General features: G+C 43.7%; 1 protein-coding gene and 1 pseudogene across 1 annotated transcript; one reads left to right on the top strand and one right to left on the bottom strand.

Moving 5' to 3' along the window:
- Positions 1-6398: 6398 nt before the first annotated feature.
- On the bottom strand, positions 6399-10069 carry LOC133885763 (uncharacterized; annotated as a pseudogene).
- A 2853-nt stretch (positions 10070-12922) lies between these two features.
- LOC133924923 (transcription initiation factor TFIID subunit 12-like) lies at positions 12923-17614 on the top strand. Its single transcript, XM_062370667.1, has 8 exons — positions 12923-13501; positions 14223-14384; positions 14789-15286; positions 15924-15998; positions 16581-16659; positions 16762-16826; positions 16943-16978; positions 17326-17614. The coding sequence occupies exons 1-8, from the start codon at positions 12980-12982 to the stop codon at positions 17425-17427; spliced, it is 1539 nt and encodes a 512-aa protein (XP_062226651.1). The 5' UTR covers positions 12923-12979; the 3' UTR covers positions 17428-17614.
- Positions 17615-26793: the final 9179 nt, after the last annotated feature.

Raw genomic sequence — 26793 nt, 5'->3', positions numbered from 1 at the left:
TCTAAACCCTAATGGACATTCAATCCTATTCGTAGATCTAATCTGCATACGTGATCGCCTCTAGGGCATATCACCAACAATCTTCCACTTGCACTAGAGTCGATTCATGCAAGTTTTAAATTCCATTCCTTTAAGTGTGTGACCCACATGTGGAAACAGCAGCTACCCGAAAACCCTTTCCGAATTGCAAGTCAATAGTGGTACCTAGCAACATATATTGACTCTCGAGCCCACATAAAGATCATATCGGTTGAACCTTGATATACATGCATCAATCCCTTTGCCACACGATAATAATCATGTTCAAGGCGAGATACGTGCCACCCTTGTGATGGCTCGATCAGTCAAACTTTCCTACTTGCACTAGAGCCAGTTACATAGGTATCCAATACCTATTGCTCGATAGTGCACCTTCTTTCAGATTGTAGGATAAGACAAGCTAACGAATCCTATCCGATAGGTATCCAATACCCATTTCATGTATCTATATCACTTCTCCATTCAATTCAAAATGATGTATCTATGCCAAAGTACATGCTCGAAATTGTGGTGGTACTAATGCTAAGTGCTCGAGCAATATGTCTACTATCGATAATAGAGACCCATTGGACAAAACACATTGCAAATCACACATAACTCAAAAACTAGTTTTCTGATCAAGCAATCTCCAATACGACTTCAAAAGTGGTGGTGTACTTAGCAATAGTTGTAGAGTAGGCAACGGTTCTTACATGAAATATTTCTAGATCACCGTTCCATTATTTACATAAAACTATATTTCACACCATGGTTTGTTTGTTGGAATATAGCATTGATGTAACTATTTACAATGACCTTTTTCCTTCAAAAACCATGGTCATATCCTCATTCTTCTCTAGTACTAGAGGATGATTTTTCCTGATGACCATCAACAGGACTTGTGATTGATATCTAAATTTTCCCTACTCATCAGGTGTCACAACACACAAAGTCTCGCAAAGACTGACGCAACATGGTATTGGCAAGAAACCTTACTTGGAATCCTGTATATTGAACTATTTCAATACCTTGTCAATGTGTGTTCTTGGGCTTAATCTCCTTAGCCTTTTCTGGGCATTTTATTTAGGATATCATGCTTATCAGGTGTCATTACACACTGATTCTCACAAGTGTCAACACTTTGGCCTCCTTCTATCTATCTCTATAGGTCTTTATGCCCTATTTATATTATATTTCCCACAGCTTGATCTTGAAACCATTTCTCAATGAAGATTTGAGAAACTCAATGCATTGGATTATCATCCCAATCAATAATATATCATACATAATTATGATATCAGAAGCACATATGTGCTCCCACTAGCCCTTTTGTAAACACAAGGCTCTTCTTCATTCTTGATGAAACCAAACCCTTTGATCACTTTATCAAAACGAAGATTCTAACTCCAAGAAGCTTGCTTCAGCCCATAGATGGACTTTTGCAGCTTGCATACCTTCCTAGCATTTTTTGAATTGACAAAACCTTCAGGTTGTGTCATGCACACATCCTCAGTTATGTTTCCATTAAGAAAAGCCATTTTGACATCCATCTGCTATATCTTATAGTCATAATATATGGCAACTGCTAGAATGATCCAGATAGACTTTAACATTGTGACGGGCGAAAATGTTTTATCATAATCAACACCTTGAATTTACCTGAAACCTTTCGCCACCAATTATGCCTTATAGATGCGAACATTTCCATCAACGTCTATCTTTATCTTAAAAACTCATCTGCACTCAACTACTTTAATGCCATCGGGTGGATCAACTGAGTTCCAAACTTGATTATCATGCATGGATTCTATCTCAGATCTCATGGCTCCAAGCCATCTCTCAGAGTCTGGTCCCACCATCGCTTCCGAGTAGGTCTTAGGTTCATCATTGTCCAACAATAATATATCGTGCTGCTCTGTGGTTAGGAACATTAACCTCTCAGGTACGCGACTGACCCTTTCCGACCAACGTGGGGCTGATGTCTCTACAACATGTCCTCCAACATCCAGTTGTGGTTCAGTAGAAGCTGAAACGTTTTCTGATGGTTTTCGAATCTCATCGAGTTGCACCGTGCTCCCACTAGCGTTCCTCGAGAGAAACTCGGTAGTTTTGAGGATTGCATGGGCTCCTTTTGATGATCCGATGAATGTGCATCGATTCCTTTTCAAGTTTTGATGGCCATCTTTCTCCATAATACATATTCCGGCACTTTTGTCTCATTTGGTATGGTGTATTTTCCGAAAGAATGAGAAACATATGCATCGTTCTTTCTTATTGGCAAAGAATTCCATCTCATCAAGATCGATTTGTTAAGGACAGCGATGACAAATGACAACGTGTGGCTGCGTAGACTTTGGACTTGGGATCAATCGTTCGGCGAACTTGTCCACGTCCTCTGAAGATTCATGCCCTGATCTCGCCACCCCCAGTCGCCCAGCTCTGGCTCCCTCCACTAGATCCCATATTATGATTGGGAAAGTTCACGTAGCTCTCAAGCTTCAGCCTTCTGGCCTACTGTTGCTCGAGCTTTCAACTTCTTATTACTAGTAATTGCACATGTATTACACACATACAACCAATCTAAGTATATAGCAATATGAAAAAGTACGGAAGGTAAATAATAAAATAAAGATAGAAACATAATGGAGAGGATAATGTGCCTCTATGAAATCATGCATGATACCAGAATAAAAAAGAAGAATGGTTTGATACTAAAACTGGATTTTAAAAAGGCATACGATAAGGTCAGTTGGGATTTCCTATTGAAATGCCTTGAATAAAGGGGTTCAATGAGAAATTGTGCCATTGGATGAAAGCAATAGTGACTCGAGGAACCCTTAGTGTGAAAGTAAATGGAAAGGTCGGGGCTTATTTTCAAAACAAAAAAGGTGTCAGACAAGGGGACCCTTTGTCCCCATTTCTTTTCAACATTCCTACTGATACCCTTGCTAAGATGATAGCTATGACCAAACTAAATCAACTTATTGAAGGTTTGATAACGAACTATATTGAGAACGGGGTGACCATTCTTTAATATGCAGATGACACTATAATGCTTATGAAAGACAAGGAAGCAATGGCAATCAATCTAAAATTGCTCCTTTATAACTATGAAGCCATGTCTGGCCTCAAAATTAACTTTTAAAAAAGTGAGGTGCTCATGATAGGCCGGGAGGAGGGAAAGAAGCATTTCTATGCTGAAATGTTTAATTGTGCTACTGGAGAATGACCCAGTAAGTACCTTGGGGTCCCTGTGGATAGCAATAGGCTTCTTGTGAAGCATTGGTCACCTTTGGATGAGAAATTATTAAAAAGACTAGATGGATGGCAAGGCAATTCTCTTACCTTGGGGGGCAGAATCACTCTGGTTAACTCCGGTTTGAGTAGTGTGCCCATTTATCACATGCCCATGTATTTACTTTCTAAAACTATACATTCAAAATTGGACAAAACTAGAAAAAAATTCTTTTGGCAGGGGGTAGAATTAGAAAAAAAGTACCATCTAGTCAAGTGGGGATAAAGTTTGTAAAAAAAAGGGGTATGGGAATACAGAATCTTAGAAAACTTAATGTTAGATTGTTGTGTAAATTGTGGTGAAAACTTGAAAATGAAGATGGTATATGGTAACAGATTGTAGAGAAAAAATACATCAAAGGCAGTTGTGTTTTCCGGATTAAGTCTAACCCCAATTGTTTCCATGTGTGGAATGATCTTTTAAAGGTAAAAAGCCTCTATTTTGCTAGCAGAAAAATGAGAACTAGGAATGGCACCAAGACTAACTTCTGGAGAGATGCTTGATGTGGTGAGGTCTCTTTCATTGATAAATTTAAGGATCTCTTTGAGATTTGCAACGACCAAAACGTGAGTGTTGCAACTGTTGCCTCAAAAAATTGGAATCTTTCATACAGAAGATGGCTTAATGAAGATCTCCAAGGCCAGTTGAGAAGAATGAGAGATGTCATAATGACTTGTGCCCTGTCCACTAAGAAAGACCAACCTATTTGGCAGTGGGGGAACTCAGGAAAATTTCCTATGAAATCAATGCACAATCATTTATATAGAAAACAAAATGGTTTGCATCATAATGTAATCTAGAAAGCTAAAATTCTTTTGAAAATCAAAATTTTCGTGTGGCTCCTATATCAGAATGCCATTCTTACCAAGAATAATCTAGTCAGGAGGAATTGGAAGGTACATCCTAAATGCATGATCTGTTGTGAATCTAAGAGCATTATCCACATGTTCTTTACTTGCACCATGGCTAAATATATATGGAGTTTAGTTGGGTTGGTAATTGGGGCTAACTACCGGCCAGAAAACACTGAGCAGTATTTCCTTTGGATCAATCACTTCCTTCCCAGTGGGGAAAATTATTACATGATAGGCTTAGCTGCTATTATTTGGGATGTCTGGACAATGAGGAATAGAATTGTTTTTGATAAAAACCAGGTTCGATCTCCCACTGAGATTGTATGTTGTGCATGTTCCTTTTGCTCCTCCTTCACTCCAAGAAGCAGAACGAGGAAGCTGCAAGGAGTGCAAGGTTGCAGAATGAAGAAATTGCGCAAGCGGGTGCAATCGTTGAGATCAACTAGAAGGTTTGGCGTTGGTGGACTGAAGATCACAAGAGGGTTGCTGATGTCTCTTTTGCCTTCATCCTGATGCTTTGAAGCATGTTTATCCTTACCAGGGGTTGTGAACGATCTGTGACTTGCTTGGTGCTTTTGTGGTTGGTTCCATGTAACGTTGTGGTGGTCTTGCTGTCGGCTTTTGCTTGTGGTTAGCCCTTGGTGCTGCGCCAGCAATCGTGGACATCTTAATTTAGTGTTTAGCTCATGTGTCTGCAATTGTTTTAGTTTATTTATTTGAACAATCTGTAATTTCGTTGCTCTTTGGTAATGAAATTCAAGGATGACTCGTTCTAGAAAAAAAGGTAAATAATAAAATAGTAAATGTATTTTTAAATATATGAAAGGTAAATATTAAACGTCTAGGTATAGAAGTAAATAATGGGAGATTAGATATATTTTTAAGGAAAAACGGGATTCAACTTTATAAGGTAACCGTTTGATTAATTCAGGTAGATGATGAAAATTTGAATCAGTCAATGAATAAATTATATAAGAGTATTGATCATTCTGACAAGACATGTGGTCTCTCCTTGTATTTGCTGCTGATTGAGTTTAATTAGTATTTGTTGGTTAACTAGTCTTGTATAGTGACGGGTCTTTGCCACGGTCTTCACATCGTCCTTGATGATGTATGACGTATCCATACATCTTTAATCTAGTCGGAGTCCACCATGGCAAGCAATAAGAATATTCAAACTTCCTATATGAAAGATTGGAATCTTTGAGCACTTTGAGGAGGGGAGGATTGTTTTGGAAACTGGAACCTTCGGTGCAACTGCAGACCTATGGTGCTGGTCGATTTTCACCGGCCTGCATGTCCAATTTTTTTTTGAAAACACACCTGCATGTCCAAATAGCAGTCCAGCTTCCTGGTAATGAAGAACTGGCCCGGAGACACTTAGGACTCTTTTGTAACATATGATTGAAAAAATGTACGAATACAAAAAATACAGAAATATGATAGAGTGTTGGATGAAAAATAGAGGATTAGAAAATATAGGAATTTTTTAGGAATGACCGTTTGAATAGTCCGTAGGAAAAACATAGGAATTGTAGCTATGACAAGCGTATTTTGGTTTATTTGCTTAACCAACCATCGATAAACATCTTTTCTATTGCTCACCAATAATTGAGCTCCACTGACAAGAGTTACCATTAGCTAATAGCAGCAATATTGAGTTCCTTGTTCTTCATGCATAGGAATTTTACCAAGAGGTTTGGGTGGATGCTAAAAATCCTATAGAATCAGTATGCAAAGGAGTGAATTTCTATAGAATACTATTCATGTTTCCTGCAAGCCAAACAATATAATAGGAAAATTTCCTTTGTAAACAGTGTTCCTCCGAAAATCCTCCAAAAATCCTGTAATCCAAAGGACCCCTTAAACACCAAAATGACAGCACGTGAAAAAGATGAAAAGCTACTTCTTCCGCACCAACACCAGTAACGAGGACCTATAAAAAAACAGTAAAAATGAGAAGAGAAAAGGATAACAACCACTTCGATCCAATTAGGCTGAAAGTTTAATTAATAGCACAAAGCTCCATTTGGTAGAAAGGTTCATAACCGTTTGCCGATTATCAAGCAAGTACTAAAAGAGTTCTCATCAAAAGTATTTATCAAAGCACCATCATATCCTGTAGCTTGTGTCTGTAGGATATATATTGGTCTGGTAAAGAGGGTTAAAGGTGGTACGTTGATAAAATTTCATTTTGAAAAGAAATATACAATTCAAAGGATTGTTCTCAGGTACAAATTTGCTGCGATATTAACTACTCTGCATACTTCCGCAGCAACGTGATGCAAAGTCATGATAGTCACCATTAATTGAATGGGAAACTTGAGTGCGACCAGGTTTCCATCACATTTTCGTAACAGAATCCAGCATGCATCAGCTATATATTTGCTACTCCAACAACATAGGCTTCCAAGCGTCTCCTTGAGTGAAACGCTGTGATTCTTCGTACTTCACATCCCGGTCGGCATTTATATTCCTTGGAGTTTCCACTCGAGTGTTTGGCATCTCCCTGATCCAAACGTGGATGGATTTAAATCTAGCTTCCTCCAAGCAGTCCTTGATCTCCGGTATTGACCATCTGCAAAAGAGCAACAGGAATTACAGATTTGAATATAGCATTCCTCTCTTTGCAGAGGAAAAAAAGATCAAACTGCCTTGCTATTGCAGTGCATAATGTACAGAGATAAAGATAACACGGTTAGGAAGCTTTGCTGGTACTGTTAGCAGTGTACTGCTGACAATAATTTAAGAAAGCCCCAAAGATCACACTCTTCTTTATGAAAATATACCAAGATATGGCATAGGAAAAAAGCTTCCTATCACAGAAACGACTACAGCAAACGGCTGGCTTAAAAAGTTCAGATAGATGCTACAAGCCAATCTCATGGCATGACATACAATTAAAATGTTGTTAAACTTTTACCTGGAGTTTCAATATCACTGAATTAGTGAAGTTCTTTCTCAGAGTTCCAGACTTGCAGCCTCCATAACAACTCCTCAAGTGAATGGAAAAATAAGCAACAATTCTGAACTGAAATGTTGCCAAATAGTGTATAAGCAACTTACAAGCGCCAATGGTATGTGAAAGCATGCCGCAGCATTTGCTTCTTCCCAGCTTGAAAGTGGAGACTGATCCTTGTTTGGCGACTTATGATATCAAACTCTTCTTGCTCCCAGATATACTGTATGCAAGGTTGTACGTAAGACGGTTTTTTTTTTGGTTTAGTACTAAATGAGCATCTGTAAACTGCAGTTTATATCAAATTGCAAAGTACAAGGGCACAAATTATATGACTAGTAAGCTTCATGGATGCTAAGTCTCAAAATGTAATAGAGATATTATAATCTTTTTGTAGTAGTTACTACTATCAAGTATCCAAGGTAAATTTCAGCACAACTGCAAAGAACAATATTTAAGAAATAAAAGTTCGTCCAACAAACATTCTTCATGCACTCCATAAGGATTAATTTAAATGTCTTAATCAAACTAAAAACAGGTCAATACAACAGTAAATCAAATATAACATATAGCTGCAGAAAAATGAATGAGCATGCTAACAGAAAATTGTAATTGCTTAAATAGTATAACATTACACTTGAACATTTCCCATGTTGCATATTACTGACAATGCTACCATATGTCTAATGGCATGTTGTGAATTCCTACAAATACCGCAACCTTTTATCAGAAAAAAATCTAACCCCATCCCAAAATATAAATATACAGATCTTAGGATATTCTATGTCTACCATTTTTTCCACTACTTGGCAAGAATAGGATCTTGATGCTTTGGTAACTACTATTGAAGTATTGAACGGTACAGATTAATTCAATATTACTAACCGTGAAGCTGCGGAATTTTCTCTTGAGGCGTAGCTTGCGTTCAGATGATGTGCCACCATATACATCCATTACAAATATGCCACCTCTTTTCGAGAGTGCATTAAATGCGTGCCTGAGATACAAAACCAAGTCCTTTCGACTATGGAGGCAACAGCAGCTGTAGTTGAATGCACAGATAATGTCCCTTCCAGGCAAAAGCTGCCTCTGACATGGCCAAACTGGCTAAGCACTTTGGATTAGCAGGTCCTGACTGCTCACGACAGTTACTTCCGGACGAGCCATTATCATTGTTTACATGTAGACCTTGCACAAGATCACTGAACTTTTGCTTGACAAGACGGGCTTCCTTCGGTTGTAGAACATTTCCATGGAAAAGCAACATCCTTGAATACCAATCAGCTCCAATTTTGCTTAGGTTGTTTTCAAGGCACCACTCAAGTGACTCAAGGTCCAAATCCAAGCCGATTGCTGTTCTTCTTGCATCAGTACGGATCCACTCAGTGCTGCCAAGAGGAAAACCATACATCATGAGCACCACATGTATTCCACACTAAACCTAAATTATCTCTCTACTCTGAAGCACATTTGATTAAAAAAATTCTCTCTAGAGTAATTTTTTGGACACTTGGTATGATAGCTTCTAAAAGGCGCCCTTCTAAAAACATGTGCGCCAAAATGCAAATACCCGGGCATCACTCCGTGCTAAAGCCTAAAGGGACTGTAAAAATGCTCAACGACAGGTGCACACTGGACACTGCACAAGGTGCTCGTGAAAATGGCAGATAAGCAGTTCATGCCAAAGGCTAGACCTGAGGAGGGACGTGCCACAGAAATCCTCCTGCAGGTGGAGAGGGACGCACCCGCCAACGTAAATCAGATAGAACTTCTGCAGGCAGTTGTTGTCCCCTTTTGGAGACAAAACACAAACACCTCACAGGCATTGGCATATCGTCGAACAAGTTGCGAGCACAAAGGCTTTCACAAATCCAAACTACGTGTGAAGCTATCGGAGTTACCTGCACGGAGAGCTGGTAGAGGTGGAACTTGGAAGGTATAGATCCCGCTCGCCACTGGTTTTTTTTTTTTTTTTGGACAAATTGGCAGGAGCGCTGCCTTTCAATTGGAAGAAAAAAAGTTTACATGATTGTAGTCCTGAAGAGGGATTAAGGTTTTGCAAAACATCAGTTATATGCTTTTATTACAAGACGGAAAATAGGACTACTGAACAACACCATAACCTTACAAAAAATTGCTATCTATTTGGTTGGTCTCCTTGTAGTTACGACTCACTTTCGGTTTGATAAACCATTCTACATACCTCAATATCCTCTTGCACTCTATAAGCGACCTGTTCAGCCTGCAATTTCTTCCCTCAAAAATTCATATGTTCCTTTCTTTCAATGTATTCCACCACATATATACTATGTCTCTTGCTGCATCCCTCCTCTCTTATATGGGATCATTTTGAAGACGTGCTTGCCACCGTTCCACCATGATACCCTGTCTCATGGTGGCTGGTTGATTGCTCCAATTATTCCATAGTTCAGTTTTTCTTCAAACCTTTTGCTTGAACTCATAATCTTTAAGCAAGTATTCAGATGTCTTTGATTCACGCTTACACAAAGGGCATATGGAATTATGAGGCTATCCTCTAGTTGCCAGATTTTTTGTTGTTAAGATGTTGCCGTGTGGTAGGATCCAAGCAAAAATTATTGCTTTTGGCTCGGACTTAGCTTTCCATAAACTTTTTGCATTGAATTTCGTTATACCACCTGTGAACTGCACCCTGTATGCAGATTTTGCTGTGTATTCACCATGAGTAGTCCATTTCCACACAATTGAATCTTCCTAATTTATATGAATTGTTACGATTTGGATCTTGTTCCATAGGACAATGAATTCCTTGAGTTGTTGTGCACTTTGTATTGATCTTACCGATCTTATCAAATTGTCGTTCTGCAACTCCTTATTGACTGTTCTATTTTTGAACCTTGCAGTTGTGAATAGGTTGGGTGCTTGCTTTCTTGGTGTATTGCCTTGCAGCCACCTATCCACCATTTCCGAGATGTATTATGGTTGATGCAACAAATAAGTTTCTCTCTAATTCATTGCATGGCAATTGCATTCCATTCCACGGCTGCTGCTCATCCTTCCATTGGTACAAAAGTCATCTGAGCCGTAGCATTGTACCGAATTATTGAGATTAGCTACGCCTAACCCTCCAAGATCTTTGGGGAGACAAACAGTTTGTCAATTTACTAGGCAGTGCCCTCCACTCACATTTTTCGAGTCCTCTCACATCCAGATAAAATTTTGTTTTATTTTATCAATCCTCCTTATGACCCATTTTGGAAGCTCGAAGATTGTAGAGTGGTATATGACTATTGATGAGAGCACTGATTTAGTGAACTAAGTCATGGTCCTAGTCGCTTGCTTCTGGGCCTCCCTCTTGTTCGTCATCCACTGTTGCTTCGTTGGTGTCATCGTCATTGGAAGAGTCCTCATGGTGGGGCGGTAACGCGTCGTAGGTTGATGAAGGCAAGTCATCGCCACCTTCGTCGCTGAAGTGCGATGCGCGGCAACCGCAGCCCTACCGGTGTGACTCCCTCGGCTTCTTCCCTGTCTTGCCCATCAATGTGTGTTTGGCGGCCAAGGGGTTTTAGCAATTAGGCAAAGCCCTCTTCAGAGAGAAAATTGCATTTTGACATCCCTATTACATGGCTTCGACATTTTGACACCCTAACATTGGCTTTGCCAAAATGACCCTTAAAACATGGAGCACTTTGATTCTCTGACATTCTACTAATTTTATTCCATTTTAATTTCTTTTCCCTATTTTTGGTGCTCAAAATGACAAATATGCTCTTGGTTCACACAACCCTGTTTTTATGTGCTGTGGGCGGTGCCTCTGTCATTGTCACTGCCCCCTTCCCTCTGTGCTGGCCTTCATGCTTAGGACCGTGTTGCAGCACCAAAGACCAAGGACAAATCGATGGTGAGTGTGCACGAGCTTCGACAGATCGATGGGGAGCGCCAGCCTCCTCTGCCTTGAGATTAATGGGGAGGAGGAGCGCCTCCTCAACAGAACCGAGCAAAGAGCTCGCGAAAGGAGAAAGAATCACGAACTGAGATGGAATCGATCCTGTTGGTGTGAACCAAGGGTATATTTACACAAAACAGGGAAAAGAAGAGCAAATTGCACAAAACCACAAACTTTGGGGGGAAATGTGGTGCAAAATCACCACTTTTAAATTTTTTTGGCACTTAACCACAACTATTCAGGCAGTTGTTCTAGAAAACCATGATTCCGTTCGATTCGTCTGAAAAACGTTACCTGACAGGTGGGACCCACTTGTCGCACATTAGCAAGTGGGCCCCACCTGTCAGCCCTTTTTTCGTTCTCCCCCTCCTTCTTTCCTTTTTCCTGTGCGCTCCACCATGCCAGTCCTCCTGTGCGCTCCTCCGTGCAAGTCCGCATCCCCACCGACTCGCGCTTAGGTCACAACCACGCGCTAGTTGTACCATTAGAGGCACACATAGACGGCGGCGATGATCGGACAACGATCATTGACCACGTACGACAATGGTAGCACGGGGAAGGGGCGGGGCAAGACGCCGGAGACGAGGAAGATGGCAGTGTGAGCTCCAGTCTGGTGGGGACACAACAAAATTGGCTAGGGAAACAACGGAGGAGGGCTCGGTGAAGCTCCTCTGAGCTCCTTGGCGGTTGAGAGGGCCCAGAGATGACATGACTCTGGCGGATTTGAGCGGCGGCGCAAATTGCCAACGGCAAACGATGGCGCCAATTGATCGGTGGAGGGTGGAAGTGGCAATAGTCTACCATGGATAATTCAGCTAGGTAGGACTCGACCGGAGGGCCCAAACGAAGCTTGGCCGACGACATGCACTCAGCACGACGACGCTCGGAGGCTCACGAGGGGTCGTGCCGGCATGGGGCCGAAGCCAAACCGGTACGCGGCATGGCTCACCCAAGGTGAGAGGAAGCTCAACGAGTGAGCAACTTGTCAGGGAAGGCTCCGTTGTGGCGGCTCAACGACAGGGTGGCGAGAGGATGTCGGAGTTGGGGATGAAAAGGGGCCGAATCACTCGGTGTGCCCGGGGTTGGCGGATTCACACGAGGGTTAGCTGAAGGAGACTCTTGTGACCCCTCTTTGCGCTTCACATGGCTCAGGCTCGAGGGAGCTCATTGGGGGTGTGGTGAATTTGGCTGGTGGCACGTGCTGTGTGTGCTCTGCTCCCTACTTTGCTCAGATCGACTGAGAGAGAGAGAGAGAGAGAGAGAGAGAGAGAGAGAGAGAGAGAGAGAGAGAGAGGGAAAGGAGATACTGATAACGGCTTGTCGTGCTGGGTAGCTTGGTGGGTGCTAGGTAGCTTGGTGGCAACCGACCTCTCTGGAAGCGGCTTGGTGGCAGGCTCACCTGAGCGTGGGTCAGCAGCGATGCGGACCGGCATGGAGGAGCGTGTGGGAGGACCAGTGTTGTGGAGCGTGTTGGAAAAAGGAAAGAATGACGGGGAAGAAAGAAAAATGGTTGATAGGTGGGTCCCACTTATCAGGTAACATTTTAAAGATGAAATCGAACGGAATCGTGGTTTTCTGGAATAAATATCCGAATAGGTGTGGTTAAATGCATTTTTTTTAAAAGTTGTCGTTTTACGCCACATTTGCCCTACATTTTGTGGTTTTGTGCAATTTGCTCGAAAAAGAAACTAAAATGAACTAAAATTAGTAGAATGTCAGAGAATCAAATTGCTACATGTCTTGGAGTCATTTTGACAAAGCCGATATTAGGAGTGTCAAAATATAGAAGCCATGCCTTAGGGATATCAAAAGTGTAATTTTCTCCTTTTTGGAGAGGGCGATTTTACAAACGAGCCCTTACAGTTTTTGTATTTGTGCCATATGCGCCTCGCTCCCCGCCTGACGGCTGGGGCAATTCGTCGAACAGCATGGACGTGCCTCCGCCCGCGCCGCCGGACGCCGCGGCGGCGCCGCCCTCCTCGACCACCTCAGTTTCTGCTCCCTCTCCGGCGCCACCACCTAACCCCCCGACTTCCGACGCCACCGCCGCACCATCCACCTCCGACTCCACCACTACTACCGCTACCCCGAACCAAGGTACCACCACAAACCCAGCGCAAACCCTAGAGGCCCCAGCTCCCAGCCCCGCGGCCGCGCGGCCGCCGGCGCCGCGCATGAGGCCGCCTTACACCCACCTTGCCTCACCCATCACGATGTCCTCGTCCTCCTCTGCTGCCACGGCCGCGGCCTCCTCCTCATCGGCTTCCGTTCCCGCCTCTTCCTCAGCGGCTTCCGCTATGCCAAGGGGAGGGATTGTTATTGGGGTGCCAGCGCCTCGCCCCGCTCAGACGCCCGTTGGTTACACCGGGTTCGTTCCGCCGCCTCCGCTTGCACACCAGTTCGGATCGATGCATCGCGGCCCCGACCAGCCCCCGCCGTCATCTGCACAGGTTTGTACTCCGGTCGATTTCTATCTTAGGTTGGCCTTTATTCCCAGGATGATCAACGATAGTTTCTCTCGAGTAAAACCATGACTTGTGAGGATTAGCTACGGTTGTTTCCTCTCAATGAAACCATGATCTGTGGGGATTAACTACGATTGCTTAATGCTGCGAGCTAGTTACCTGAAACTTTTGGAACCCAAGTTTGCCTTTTACATCTTATCGAGCATGTAACCTCACAGTAATGAAGCTCCAAGTTATAGAGTGCATCCATGTCCTTTGCAATGTTTGTCCTACATATTTGGCTGCTTATTTCTTGTCACCTGCTATGCTAACTTGGGGCGTCCAGCCACTCCTGAAATGGTCAAATTCAGTTCAAAATGTGCGTATAGGAGAGTAAACACTCAATTGCTTTCATGTCACCTGCTGCGTTAACTGGTGGCATTCTACCATCAACACATGAAATAGCTAAAATCAGTTCACGTTTTTGGGTATAGATACAGATGAAGTTTAATCACTGCTAGTAGCTCAGCCATGCTCTGGTTTGGAAGATTAGATGAAGTTTCTTTCTCCCTAACAAGTGTTAAAATTTTGTAGTTAGTTAAGCCATGTAAAAGCATTAAAATGTTGTCCAGACTGCAGGTCTGGTGGTTTTTCATTGTTGCTAATTTGCATCTTTTATCTGTCCTTTTGAATTTACTGAAGATTCCTTATTATAAATGGCCTCCAGTTTAGGCAGCCTTCCCCTGGGATTCAGAATATTGGGATGGTTGGTTCCCTTAACACATCCCAGATGAGACCAGGAGCGATATCTGGTCCGCAGCAGCCAAGACCAGGTCTTCCATCATCAACAACACCAATTCCATCTGGTAGCCAAATGCCAGGTTTGCAAGTAAGAAGCCTAGCTCTTTTAAAATTATAGAATAAATTACTTGTAGGTAATTCATCTTTCTGTTTAAGTTATATATTCATATATCTAAATTCTAATCATGAAAGTTATATTGTTCACTATCCATTATCCAAGTTAACTACATATTAAATTTATTTGTCTTGGGAGGTGCGACTACAGTTTATTTGAAATGTGGATTTATCACTTATCAGCCACAAAAGTATTGCCTGACTTTGGTTTCTTTTTTAATTTTTTTTTCTAATTGAGGAATTTTAGTGGAGTGGAAATTAGCACTTTAGTTGCTTTATCCTGAGCTCCTTTCTCCCGTCCAATGTACAATGGAATGCTCGACTTATTCATCCCAATTCATGTCATAATCTCTGCTTGATTAAACTATTTTCCCGCAGAGAACCCCCGCCCACACTTTAACAAGGCCAATGTCTGTGAGTTCTCCTTCTCCTTCGCCAGCATTACAGCAAACTCTGCAAAATGCATCTTCAACATTTAGGCCCCAACAGAGGCCACAACTTCCACAACCAAGACCACAACAATCTGCACCTGTGACTGCAAATGAACATAATGTAATTTCTGCACAGCAGCAGCAGCAAATACCACAGCATCAACTTTTGCAGCAGCAGCAGCAGCAGAAGAAGCAACAGCAGCAAAGTCAGCAACAAAGTTCCTCACATCAAAATCAACAAAATACGACACTAAAAAATCAGCTACCGCTTTCTCAGCAGCAAGCTGCTCGTACTCCAGTGTCAATGGCACAGAAGCCTGATTCTCTGGCTACACCAAATGCTACTGTTATCAGATCTGTGGATACAACTACAACTGATGCAGATGTTAGTGAAACTGGTAATCGGCTACTCACCAAGAGAAGCATACAAGAATTAGTTGCACAGGTATGTTGCTATTTCCTCAACTGCATTTTGAAAGAAGGTACAAGATCATGTATTTTCCTCTTCTTTTCTCATAGATCTCAATGTATGTGGTCAGTTTGCATCAATATTCTCAAATAATGTAATAAGGTGCATGCCAGTGGGTCTCTTTGGTTTCTCTCAATTCATTTTGTAAGTTCTTTTGCTGGCTCTGTACATGGCTGCATCATGAAAGGCATGGCAGACAACACTTTGGTAGTTCAATTATCGTTCTACTAAAATCCAAAAGTAGAGCCACTGGGCTTGTTTCCTTGGCAATGGGAAAATAACAATTCAAGTCATGTCTAACATTAGTAGAATAAGGCCATGCGAGCAAACTTAAAAGACACTATATCTCAGCAGGCTCTTGTGTTTCCACATCTTACAAGGACAAAGTAAAATATTCGTGATACTTAACTCTTCATTTTACCGTAACCAGCTGTGATTTCTTCTTCATAAGTGCCATTATATTCATGTGCTTCTGATGACCTGTGCAGAATCTTAACTTCAATGATACTTTAACAGCTGTTGAAGTAGGATGGTTCGCAAATAGTATTTACTGTTGTGAATAGTGAATAATAAACTTCTTCCGGTTAAGTTTACATCATTGAGTACTTGACAGATTGATCCTAACGAAAGGCTGGATCCTGAAGTTGAAGATGTTCTTATTGACATCGCAGAAGATTTTGTTGAATCTGTAAGTTATTTCACTATGTTTTTCATTTGTGATCTTTGCCTAAGCATGTTTACTGTATTTCCTTTGTGTATGCAAATATGTATGAGCTTTTCTACATTCTATTATCTAGGCAAACAGGGTGTATGCATTGATCTCCTGTAATCCATACTTCTTGGCCTATGTATTACTATGTCTTTTAATACCCAACTTCCTTGATACTTCCAATTCAGTGTTGTTTCTCCTTTTATTGACTATTCTTTATGTAATTTTCCTTGGGATGCCTAACCTCCTCAATCATTACAGAGTTGAAGGCTCCCTTAACTTTATTCTGTTAGACTTTACTTTCAATAGTTTGTCTCTTATTTCAGTTTAATTTCTGGTTTAACCTATGGTGTTGAAACTATAGTTTTGCTATTATAGATTGGAGGTTTTCACCATTAAATAATTGGCAGATGAAAACTTCTAAAATGTTTCGTATATGTTAGAATTGTGTATGATCATTAGATCTGCATGTCATGGTATCAGGCTACTTTATGTTACATCTCTTAGGCTCCTTTTCAGTAACCATTTAAGTTTCTGTTTGCTGATAACTGTTTTAAGCAGGTCGCAACGTTTTCTTGTTCTTTAGCAAAGCATAGAAAGTCAAACACCTTAGAAGCAAAAGATGTACTCCTCCATGCAGGTGAGTCCCCCTTTGTTTTATGTTCTAGAATCTACATGCTATTGCTCTCATGCGTTAACTTTCAAATGTAGTTCTGTTATAGTTTAGTGTTCTCCATTGCAGAGAAAAGCTGGAATATCACCTTGCCAGGCTTCAGTGGGGATGAAATCAAACTATACAAGAAACCGGTAATTCATAATTGTACATATTTATTTGTTCTTGATTGCTTGCTTTGAAATTCCTCCCCATGGTTTTTTCCCAGTCTTGTACTGACCTTTTCCTGCCGCTTTATCTTGATTTGCAGCATGTCAATGATATTCACAGGGAGAGGCTTGCTCTGGTACCCACTTTTTTAGTTTTCAGCTACTGTACATCTAAATTCATGCATGATTGCTTCTTGGGATACACATATTGACATATACCTCCCATATTATGTGTTGAACTTGGAGGCATATTCTGGAAATTATTACTGTGATTAGCTACACTCAAGAATAACTTTTGAATTGGCAAAATTTCAACCTATGTTAAATGCTGTTTCGAATATGATCTACTGACAACCATCTCTGATCGGTGATCACCATGCACGGCCCTTCTGCCTGAACATTCATCTGATAACTGTCTGCTTGTATTTTCCACTTTCTTTTCATGTTGTATTCATATATTACTCTTTTTTGTTACGATCCTCAGATCAAGAAGTCAATGGCGAGTGACACAAAAAACTCTGCTGCCCAAGCTGCAGCTAACCAGAAAAATCAGACTCCGAAACGACCTGGGCCAGGTTCTCCGTGAAAGAAGTCCACAAGCCCTGCAAACCTATATATCATGTGTCACCATCTTTGGTGTTTGGACACTGCCATTGGTTTGTTGTATTGTAGAACCGGTGGTGGCACACATTGTATTGCAATCATTACATGTACAAATGCTTTTCTCAGAACTGGTACTGTTAGAATGCTAATACAAGCATTATCGTTCCATATTTTAGTTGTATGGTTTAGTTTCAGAGCCTCAAAACTTTGGTTAGTTATCAATGCTCATCCTCCAATGCAGCATTTGTTTTGAGAAATTTTGAATCATGTTTAATTGTTTACTATCAGACCAGCAGTCGTTCAACTGTTGATGTTTCTGCTCCTTACAGTCGAGCGCATAACATTTTTCAAGGATGCCATTGCCAGCATCTTTGTGGTTAGAATTCTGTGTTTTGTTCAGCAGAAGTAGCTGAAGAAGCAGGCACTCCGCGCTAGCATTACACTGCTGCTTCTGTCTGGCCTTCTTACCTCAACTGATCTGTCACCATTACCTGAAGCTTCGTGACATCCATCCACGGATCATGTATTGCAAGGTGAGCCGATTCATCCCATCCACGGGCCTTTATTTGGTGATCCCTACATTGCTGTTGTCCCAACGTCACTGGTGCAGACGTACTGAAGTGCGGTGGTGACGTTTCACTGTTGCTCGCTATCTACCGATGAACCGATCCGCATCATGGGTTCATAACAGAATGCCTGTCATTTCGTTCTGAAAAGTATGAGGCGCGGCCGCAGCAACCAACCATCGCGCCGCGCCGTACAATTGATGTCTCAGCGAAACCTCCGCGCGAATCCTCGACCTCGTCGTTCCCGCGGGCAACGTTGATCCCAAGCCAACTCCCGCCGCCCCCGCGACAATCGCAAGAAGTGCGGTGGATTCTTGGACTATTCTGCGGTGTCAGCACGCGCGGGAACCGAAGGCCGGCCCAGCACCGGTGATTGGTCACGTGGCTCAACTGTACACACCGCGCCATCACCTCTCCCCAACACGGGCCAGCCAAGCCAGGCCACGCCCACACGTCCACACCCAGTCACCCGCCCGGCGCACGCAACGCAGCTGGACTGCTGGATCATTCGAATGAAGCGGACGCCGGGGAGGCCCGTTCCGGTGCGAGGCGCCTTTCTCGGTCGTACGGGGGTGTCCCGGCGCCTACTGCTTCCGTCCTCCACTCCTGTGTGCCCGCCTGCCGTGCCGTGAGTCTGCCACTACAGTGTCATGACTAGGCAGCCGCCGTCTTCGATACAGAGGCAGAGCAAACGACTAGGCCACCCGTCCTAAATAGTATTAGTTGTGTAGAGGGGACGATGATATAATGTGTAGTAAAGTAAAAATCGTTTCCTGCTTGAGTAATGGCATCCTACTCTTTTCATAGTTCTAAATTTCCAAACCCTTTACTTTATTCTCCGTTTCGAGTGTTCTATGGCAAATTGGTATTCGGAGCCATTTTCCCCACCTCCTGCTTGCAATTTCACCACCAATCCGACCAACTTTCGAACAATCCCACCAAGCCATCTACATCGCCTACCACCTGTTCGATGAATTTCCCCAACCATCTCCAATCCATCGACACCACAGAAAACCCACCCAAATCAACACTGGCAGATACCAACTCATATCTCAAGCCTCACTACCAGTTAAGACAACAACACAAGATGCAGACCATGGAGGAACGCTTGCTTGCGTTCATGGAGAAGCAGGACCAAACGAACAAGGAATTATGCAAAGGCGTCAAGACGCTGCAGCAGTCTTTCGAGTCACGGAGGCCTGGCGTTGAGACAAGCGTCCAGAAGCTCCATCACGCACTGGATAATCTAAGATAATTTTTTTAGTATTAGTTTTTTTTACGGGAATTAAACAAATAAAAAATAAAAAAAATTCAAAAATATTACCTAATCGTCAAACGGTTTGATGAAAATAGAATTTTTGCCCTAGGGCGAAAACATATTTTTGCCAAACCGGCGAAAAAAGTTGAGCGAATATGTTTAACATTTTTGCTATAGTAACTAAAGATTTCACCAGCGACCACTCTCAGGTGAACAGTAACCCACCTGTTTTCTAAATTTTTCTTGTTCATACTTTCTCTATTTGAACAGTGAGTTGTCGTGCTCCAAAATTCATGAAACTTTTTGAATAGGTCCTATAATTCATGACAAAATTATTTAAAAAGGATCCACCATAATATCCTGTGTAGGTTTCAAAATAAAAACCCTAAAGATGGCAACTTTTAGAACAACTTATAATTTTTAAAGCCTAAAAAAAATTCCAAAAATTTGGAAAAAATTCACTAATATTCCTCTCATGTGGCGTAATAATTTTTAATTTTTTTCCAATCCTAGGTTACTTGGTGCAAAAGTGAGCTCGTTTGTAATGCTCCATTTATATGCATTTTTATCATTTCCAAACAATTTGAATTCAAACAAATTAATCACGTTTGAATTTGTTTGATCAACTAAAGCACTTAATGATACAAGATTGAATTCTCACATGCAAAATTGATGATAATTTAATAGACGGAGTGCATTGTGGTGTACCATCAGCAGTTTGTATGGTTTCTTTACACGTGGGGGGATATTGTGTATATGAAACAAACTCACTTAATATGCCTGCGACGTGCTTTGATGTCCCTGAGTCTATAATCCAATTTAATCGTGATATTTGTGTGGGGTATAGGTGCATGGGCATAATTACTTTCATGCACGTAGGCAAAGTTGATGAAATCACCACTGTGAGCCTCTTGATCATGATCTCCGGAGCTTTCATCTTTTCCTCTCAATTGTTTTGATTTTTCAAGTTCTACTGATGAAGTCTCCCCTGCTTTGAAAAGCTCCTTTTCTGTGTCAACTATATTAGCTCTGTAGCTACCTCTACCTCCATAGCCTCTGCCACCCCTCAAAGCACCTCTGCTACTGTCTCTTCCTCTTCCACGTTTGTGCTTGAATGGTTTAGGACAATCACGAATCAAGTGACCTATATCACCATAATTAGAACATTTTCTTACCTTAATAGTTCTTGTTGCTACAAAAACAGGATGGGATGGAGGGGAAAGAGTTTCCCTCGTCACCTTTAGTCTCAACTCCTTTGGTGCCATTGTAGCTATGGTCTCTTCTAAGCTAGGGAGAGTGGTTTGATGAAACATAGTGATACGTATTCCCTCAAACTTTGAGTTTAGGCCTCTCAAGAACTAAAGAACTCTCCTTTTTTCTACCCACTTTTTCATCCAAGGCACACAATCAGCATGTGGTAACTCAATAGGGATCATAGTGGTCTACATCAGCCTACAAACACTTCAACTCAACAACATAATCCATCATAGACTGCTCCCTCTATGTGAGATCATGGAGACGGTCTTCTGTTTCAACCATTAACATCACATTTCTAACCCCTGAATACATCTTTTACACATCTTTCCATATTTCAGCTACACTTTGAATTGTATCAACATTGCTGGCAATGGTCGGAATCATAGAGCTCGACATCCATGCAACCACCAAAGAATTTGTAGCATCCCAGTTTTTCCATTCATTACTCGATTTATCCCTTGGCTCAGTCATCTCTACATTGACAAAGTCCTCAAGTTTTTTGCCTTCAACAATAATAATACTCTCCTAGTCCATTCCAAATAATTTTCGATGCCCTCCAATTTGATATCATTCGACATCAATTCTAATTTTTGAATTGTATTTATGTGAGGCACAATTTCCTTGCTCGAAGATGAGACCTCATCCTTTTTTGCAATAAGTAGCTCAACCAATTTTCTATGTACTTGTTCGATCCCCTAATTTCCCCCCATTTCTTTACAAGTACAACACTTTGACTAGTAGCAATCAGCAGCTCTTCTGCCTTTTCTCTCTTCTCAAATCAGAAAAAAGTTTTCACCAACTTCAACTTCCCCTTAATCAGCACCTACTCAATACCTAACAATGCTCCACACACAGCCGTGCACACACCTGATAGCACTGGCCAGATCCTTTTGAAATTCCACGCGCACAACAGCAAGAACAACTGGGAGCAACAACTCCAAATTTCAGAAGCAATTTCTCCTCTTCACTACGGACAGACCAAATCAGCCACCACTAAGCTGCGAGCTCTGATCGTGTGTGCACAGCAACACACACCAATTTTCTCTTCTCTACCCACAAGCACACAAAAGCACAACAACAAATCCCCGCCTATGTTCTTCGGGTACACACCTCTCGTGTGCACAGCTCCATCTTGCTCTCCTCCTCCAAACTTCCACTATCAAACCACCAAGAAACTGCAAGCCTAGCTGCTATACTCCTTGTGCTTGCTCTATTCCACCTAAAGAACCAAGTTCTTGTAACTCCACCAGCTAGCAAAGAGCAACAATCATGTGTCTACTCCTTCTTCTATCTGCTCTAGAAACAGCTCTAGCACATAGCCACACAGGAACAAGCCACCAGCTACTGAATCCGCCTGAGTGCAACGCCCAAACAACACCCAATCCTTATGCACCTACTCTGGCCACCGCCACTGACCTTCACGCGCATGTGCCTGCAAGTCTTCTCCACCTCGCCGTCGGGCTCGCATGTCGCTGGCTCCCGCTCGAGTGTTCCACTGCTACAGTGCAAAGAATAACCTTCGGACCAAACAGGGCTCTAATACCATGTTGGAAATTGGTTTTGGGAAAACTATGGAACTTCTTACTCCTTCGGAGATACATACATATATTGTACATATATGGGCATTTGGAAATCAGTTGCTTAAATTGGATTTTCCTTATTCTGATGGTGAGAACCCACAATTTTGGAAGAGGAGGTGCGGAGACTACTTAGGGATGTATGCCGCTGCGCCAGAGCTCTGGGTGCACATCACCATCTATCACTTCACTGGCCACGCCGCACTTTGGCTACAAGCTCAAAAGGATTTCAGCTCTTGGGCCGACCTCTGTACCAAATTGGTGGATTGTGCTGCATCGGCCAAAGGATTTGGATACCGCATACTCTCTAGCTCCACTGCAAGAAGGAGTGATCACATCCATGTGCCCACATCTCGACCGTGGCGGTGGTGCCCCGCCCCTCGCATGCCCTCCTCCACGCATTCCAGACTTGCCTACATCGCTGGCCCATTTGGCAACTGAAGCTCCGGTCGCAGAGCGTAGAGGAATCGATGTTGCGTGCATAGTCGAGCGTCGACCACCAGATGATCGCTTGGTAGCGCTCTGTGCTTATCGTCGGGCTAGAGGTCTCTGCTTCAAATGTGGTGAGAAGTGGAGCCACCAACATGTGTTTGCACCCACTATTTAGATACATGTGGTCGAGGAATTACTGGACCTGCTTTAGGGGCCTGGTGATCTGCAGGCAGCCCCAATAAAGAATGACTCTGAAGATGATACTCTAATGTCTATTTTCATAATGGCACTAAATGTCCGCACACTGTTCGGCTGTGGGGCATGATTGAAGATCAAGAAGTCCTGATTTTGGCTGATTCCAACAGCTCACATAGTTTCGTTAGCAATCAATTGGCTGCTATTCTCAAACAGAAGCAGTTACCCATACAACCAACTTTAGTGAAGATTGTAGATGGTGGGATCCTAACTTGCAAAACTGCATTGCAATTGTAACATCCTGAGTTTAAGCCTGCCAATTAGTGCAAATCTCACTCCAAATTGAAACTTTTTAGGGTAAATTAGGCTGATTAAGGTTAAGAAAATAGGAGTGTGGATGTATATATACAAGTATATGTATACTTTCGTAGTTGTGAGTTATGCTAAGTTGCAGCAGTATTCGAAGTGCACTAGGATCAAATTCAAAATATACTTTTAGATTCTATTCAGCGCAAATCCAAAAATTTAGTTGAATCCAAAGTCAAAACCAAATTCAAATTCTCCAAATTTGAATTATTCCAAAACCTTTTCTTTCTCTCCTTCTTTTTTTTTCCTCCTTCCATTTTTCTTTTTCTCCCTGGGCCGGCTTTCCCCTTCCCTCTCCCTTCTTGGCCCAGCTGGCTAGCTCGGCCTCCTCTCTCCCACGCGCTGCGTCCGGCCCAGCTCGCTGCGTCGTATCGGCCCACTCACGTGCGCGCACTCATACGCCCTCGGCGGTCCGCTGAGCCACGCGTCGCTGATCCGCCCGCACGCGTCCGCGCGCCTCTCCTTCCTTCTCCCCTCCAGCGCGACGACGACATCGCCGGTCGCCGTCTCTCCGAGAAATATCTCGCGCACGCCCGACCACTCTCCGCAGTCCCCGCTCACCCTCTGCTCTCTCTCTCTCTCTCCCTGCTACCCATGCCTCTGCGCCGTGATTTCCGCGGCCCACGCGCTGGCCGGCGCAGAGTGCCCATGCTCCGGGGAAAATGGTGGGCGCCGGCCGCCACCTCGCCACCGACGCCCCTGTGACGCCAGCACGTGAACCGCCTCCCCGTGCCTTCCCTCCCGTCTATAAGTAGAGCAGCCTGCGTTTCTCTCTCCCTCCTTTTCTCCCCTTCGCCGCGCCACCGTACCACCACCACCGCCATTTCCGCCGCTGCAACCTCGCCGTCACCCCTTCACCGTCCACGTGCCGTCAAGGAGTTTCAGGACACTACCGCTGTCTCTGGGCCGCTGCTTGTTCACCGGAAGCTCGACTGGAGCTCGTCCGTGCCGATAGCCGAGCTGCGCTGCGGCCATCTCTCTGACGAATCGCCGGCCGCCACCCCGCCCGTCATCATTCCTGCGCTCGGTGAGCACCCCAAGCCCTAGCACCCCCTCTTAGATAGCGTGTGGGTGTCCTCGCGCTCTCCCTTAGCTTTTCACCGTGCGCCGCCGTGTTTTGGTTTCCGCCGCCGCAGTTGCGCTCGCCGCCGGCATGATTCTGCCCGGTGCTGTGATCCGGCCATCGTGCCATATGCTCTAGAGGCATTAGGCCTCTTTTCCTTGCAGGATTGGCCCCTCTCCGTGCGGGGGAGGTGCTGCCCAGTTGCGCCGCGCCGCCATCTCCTCTCCGACGGTGATCTGGCGTCGTTCTCTCCGCCGGTCGCCGTCCAGATGATCCTTGCCGAGTCCGCCATGTCGCGTAGAAGCCCGGCGTTAACTCATAGTCGTGAAACTCCGGCGAAAACTCGATCCCGGCGAGCTTTCCGGCGCTGCGCCGCCGTGATTCCTCGCCGCCGGCTTGTTTCCCCTCCGCTCCGCCGCTCGCGCGCGTTCGCGCGAGCCAACTGGGCCATGCCTCGGCCTGGCCAGCCGGCCTGGCTCGGCCCAGTGGCCGGCTGACCGGCCTGGCTCGGCCCAGTGGCCGGCTGACCGGCCTGGCCAGCAGGCCGTGCACCGTGGGCCGGCCCAGCTCCTCTAGCCCGTTAGCTAGCCAGCCCAGACCCGAATGGGCCAGTACTGTGTAGTTATTACTGTGCAGTCCAAGCCCGGCCCAGGCCCATCTAGGCCCAAATTCGGCCCAATCTGAGCCCATTAGGCCCACTGGGTACTATTCATGTGGGTCCCACCTATGAATAGTGTCATTTCATAATTTTCCGATTTAATTTTATATTAAATCTTCCGGGAGCCGTAACTACTCCATTCTGGCTCCGATTTCGGCAATTCTTTCGCCAAAATTCATCTAAAATCGAGATCTAGTTATCTGTTGCATTATGATGTTTGTTAAGGCTCATTGGTTTTCCATTGGTGTGATTGGTTCTTCCCTAGTATAGCTCGTTAATGGTCGTAGTCGCAATTGCAGATCTGCCAGAATTCTGTGAGTGCTGCGCGGGAAGCATCAGAAGCGAAGAAGATCCTGATTACAACCAAGATTTTGAAGAAAACTCCGGAGAAGGCAAGTCCTATTTCCTTAATCATATTGAACCTATGTTTTCGAATAATATACATGATCAACTAAAATCGGACTTATTATCGCATGTGCTATATATTGCATTTCCTTCAAACTACTTGTAGTAGTTAACCCTATCAACACTGCCATGCCATACATGTCATCATCCAGAATACATATCACCCTAGGAATACCTGTTGTTAAATATATTAACGATGGACGACGTCTTGATATCTAGCATGCTTAGGATTGAATACATCTCCTCTGAGATGTCGCTTTTAAAATACGTCTCCTCGGAGATATTGCTTTTAAAACACTTCTCTTAGAGACCAATTTGCTATTATCAACAATAACTCATATACCATGATTCCTTGATGGTTGTGAATTCCGTGATGGTCGAGAAATCCTTGATGTCATGTGGGACATGGAAGGTGATGTGTAAAAATGGGTGAAAACTGTTTTGGCGCGGGCAGGTAGAGTGATCCTCCGGGGAGGATGCTCATGGGGGCTTGAGTTACATGATGGTATTCATTGCCCATGAAGATGCCTAGCCCGGCCGCTTAAGGACCGAGTCTTGCGCCGTCATGCTTAGTCACCCCGTGCAACCATGCGTCCTGTATGGGCAGGACTTGATTTTCCTTCACTAGACTGAGTTGGGCATCATACCAGGAGGCTGAGAGCAACGAGCAGCCAGGGGTCTATCTGTCCCGCTGTTTGGAGGTTCAGGGACCGGCTTAGGCTTAAAAATGGAGGCTGGCCTTCGGAACATGCAGCTCTGGAACTTGGCGTGTCTCGTGGAAAAGCCCGGCAGGAAAGGTGTTTGGAGAGTCTCGGTATGATTCGCTCCTCCGCTTGCAACGGTTGGAGGCTGAGCATATCGTATGGGTAAAGCTGTACAACCTCTGCAGAGTGTAAACCTATTCGAATAGCCGTGTCCACGGTCATGGACATGCAAAGCATTGACCTCACTTGAATAGACTCCGGGTGCGTGCATCTTGATGTGTGAGTGTGTGGACTAGATGTCCGTGTGATGTGGTTCCTGGCTCGATCCGCCAGAAGCTGTGTGGTACTAGAGGTACACCAGATGTGATAAAAGGGACTGCGGAGTGAGGTATAGCCCCTCCCAGGACTGAAAACCCCCAGATACAACTTGTTACCAGGTCACCTTCTAATACGTTGGGGACTTGAGGTGATACTCAGTACCAACAGAAGATGCCTGCCTTTGTTTCAAAAGCTTTGTTGCGTTTATTTCAAAAGGGTAACAGTGGAGAATATAACTTGATACCTGCATAAAACCTGCTTTACGCTTAAAACTATGCCGTAAAGCCTTATCCTTGAAATATCCATTATGCATTTATCAACCCCTTTGAAGTAATATAGGACTTGTTGAGTACCTTCCGTACTCACTCTTGCTGTCATTCAGATGAAGAAGCCGATGCTGACTTCGCCGGAGGAGAAGCCAGAAATGAAGAATAGTATCTAAAGTCGCGTTCGCACCCTCGTTGCTTGTGGCTTGAGCTTTTGTTCCGCTGTGTGCTTTGATGGCCGCTAGGCCAGATATGTAATATACAGTATGGGTTGTAACCTTTTG

Source organism: Phragmites australis, chromosome 1 (genome assembly GCF_958298935.1).
Source record: "Phragmites australis chromosome 1, lpPhrAust1.1, whole genome shotgun sequence".
Classification (NCBI taxonomy): domain Eukaryota; kingdom Viridiplantae; phylum Streptophyta; class Magnoliopsida; order Poales; family Poaceae; genus Phragmites; species Phragmites australis.
The sequence above is the reverse complement of the archived record's forward strand: the minus strand, read 5'-3'. Positions and strand labels throughout refer to the sequence as shown.

Excerpts from the sequence above, each read along its gene's own strand:
- LOC133924923 (XM_062370667.1), top strand. The coding sequence starts at position 12,980 with ATGGACGTGCCTCCGCCCGCGCCGCCGGACGCCGCGGCGGCGCCGCCC. Across the intron at positions 15,287-15,923 it reads TACAAGAATTAGTTGCACAG|ATTGATCCTAACGAAAGGCT; the intron begins GTATGTTGCTAT and ends AGTACTTGACAG. Across the intron at positions 16,979-17,325 it reads ACAGGGAGAGGCTTGCTCTG|ATCAAGAAGTCAATGGCGAG; the intron begins GTACCCACTTTT and ends TACGATCCTCAG.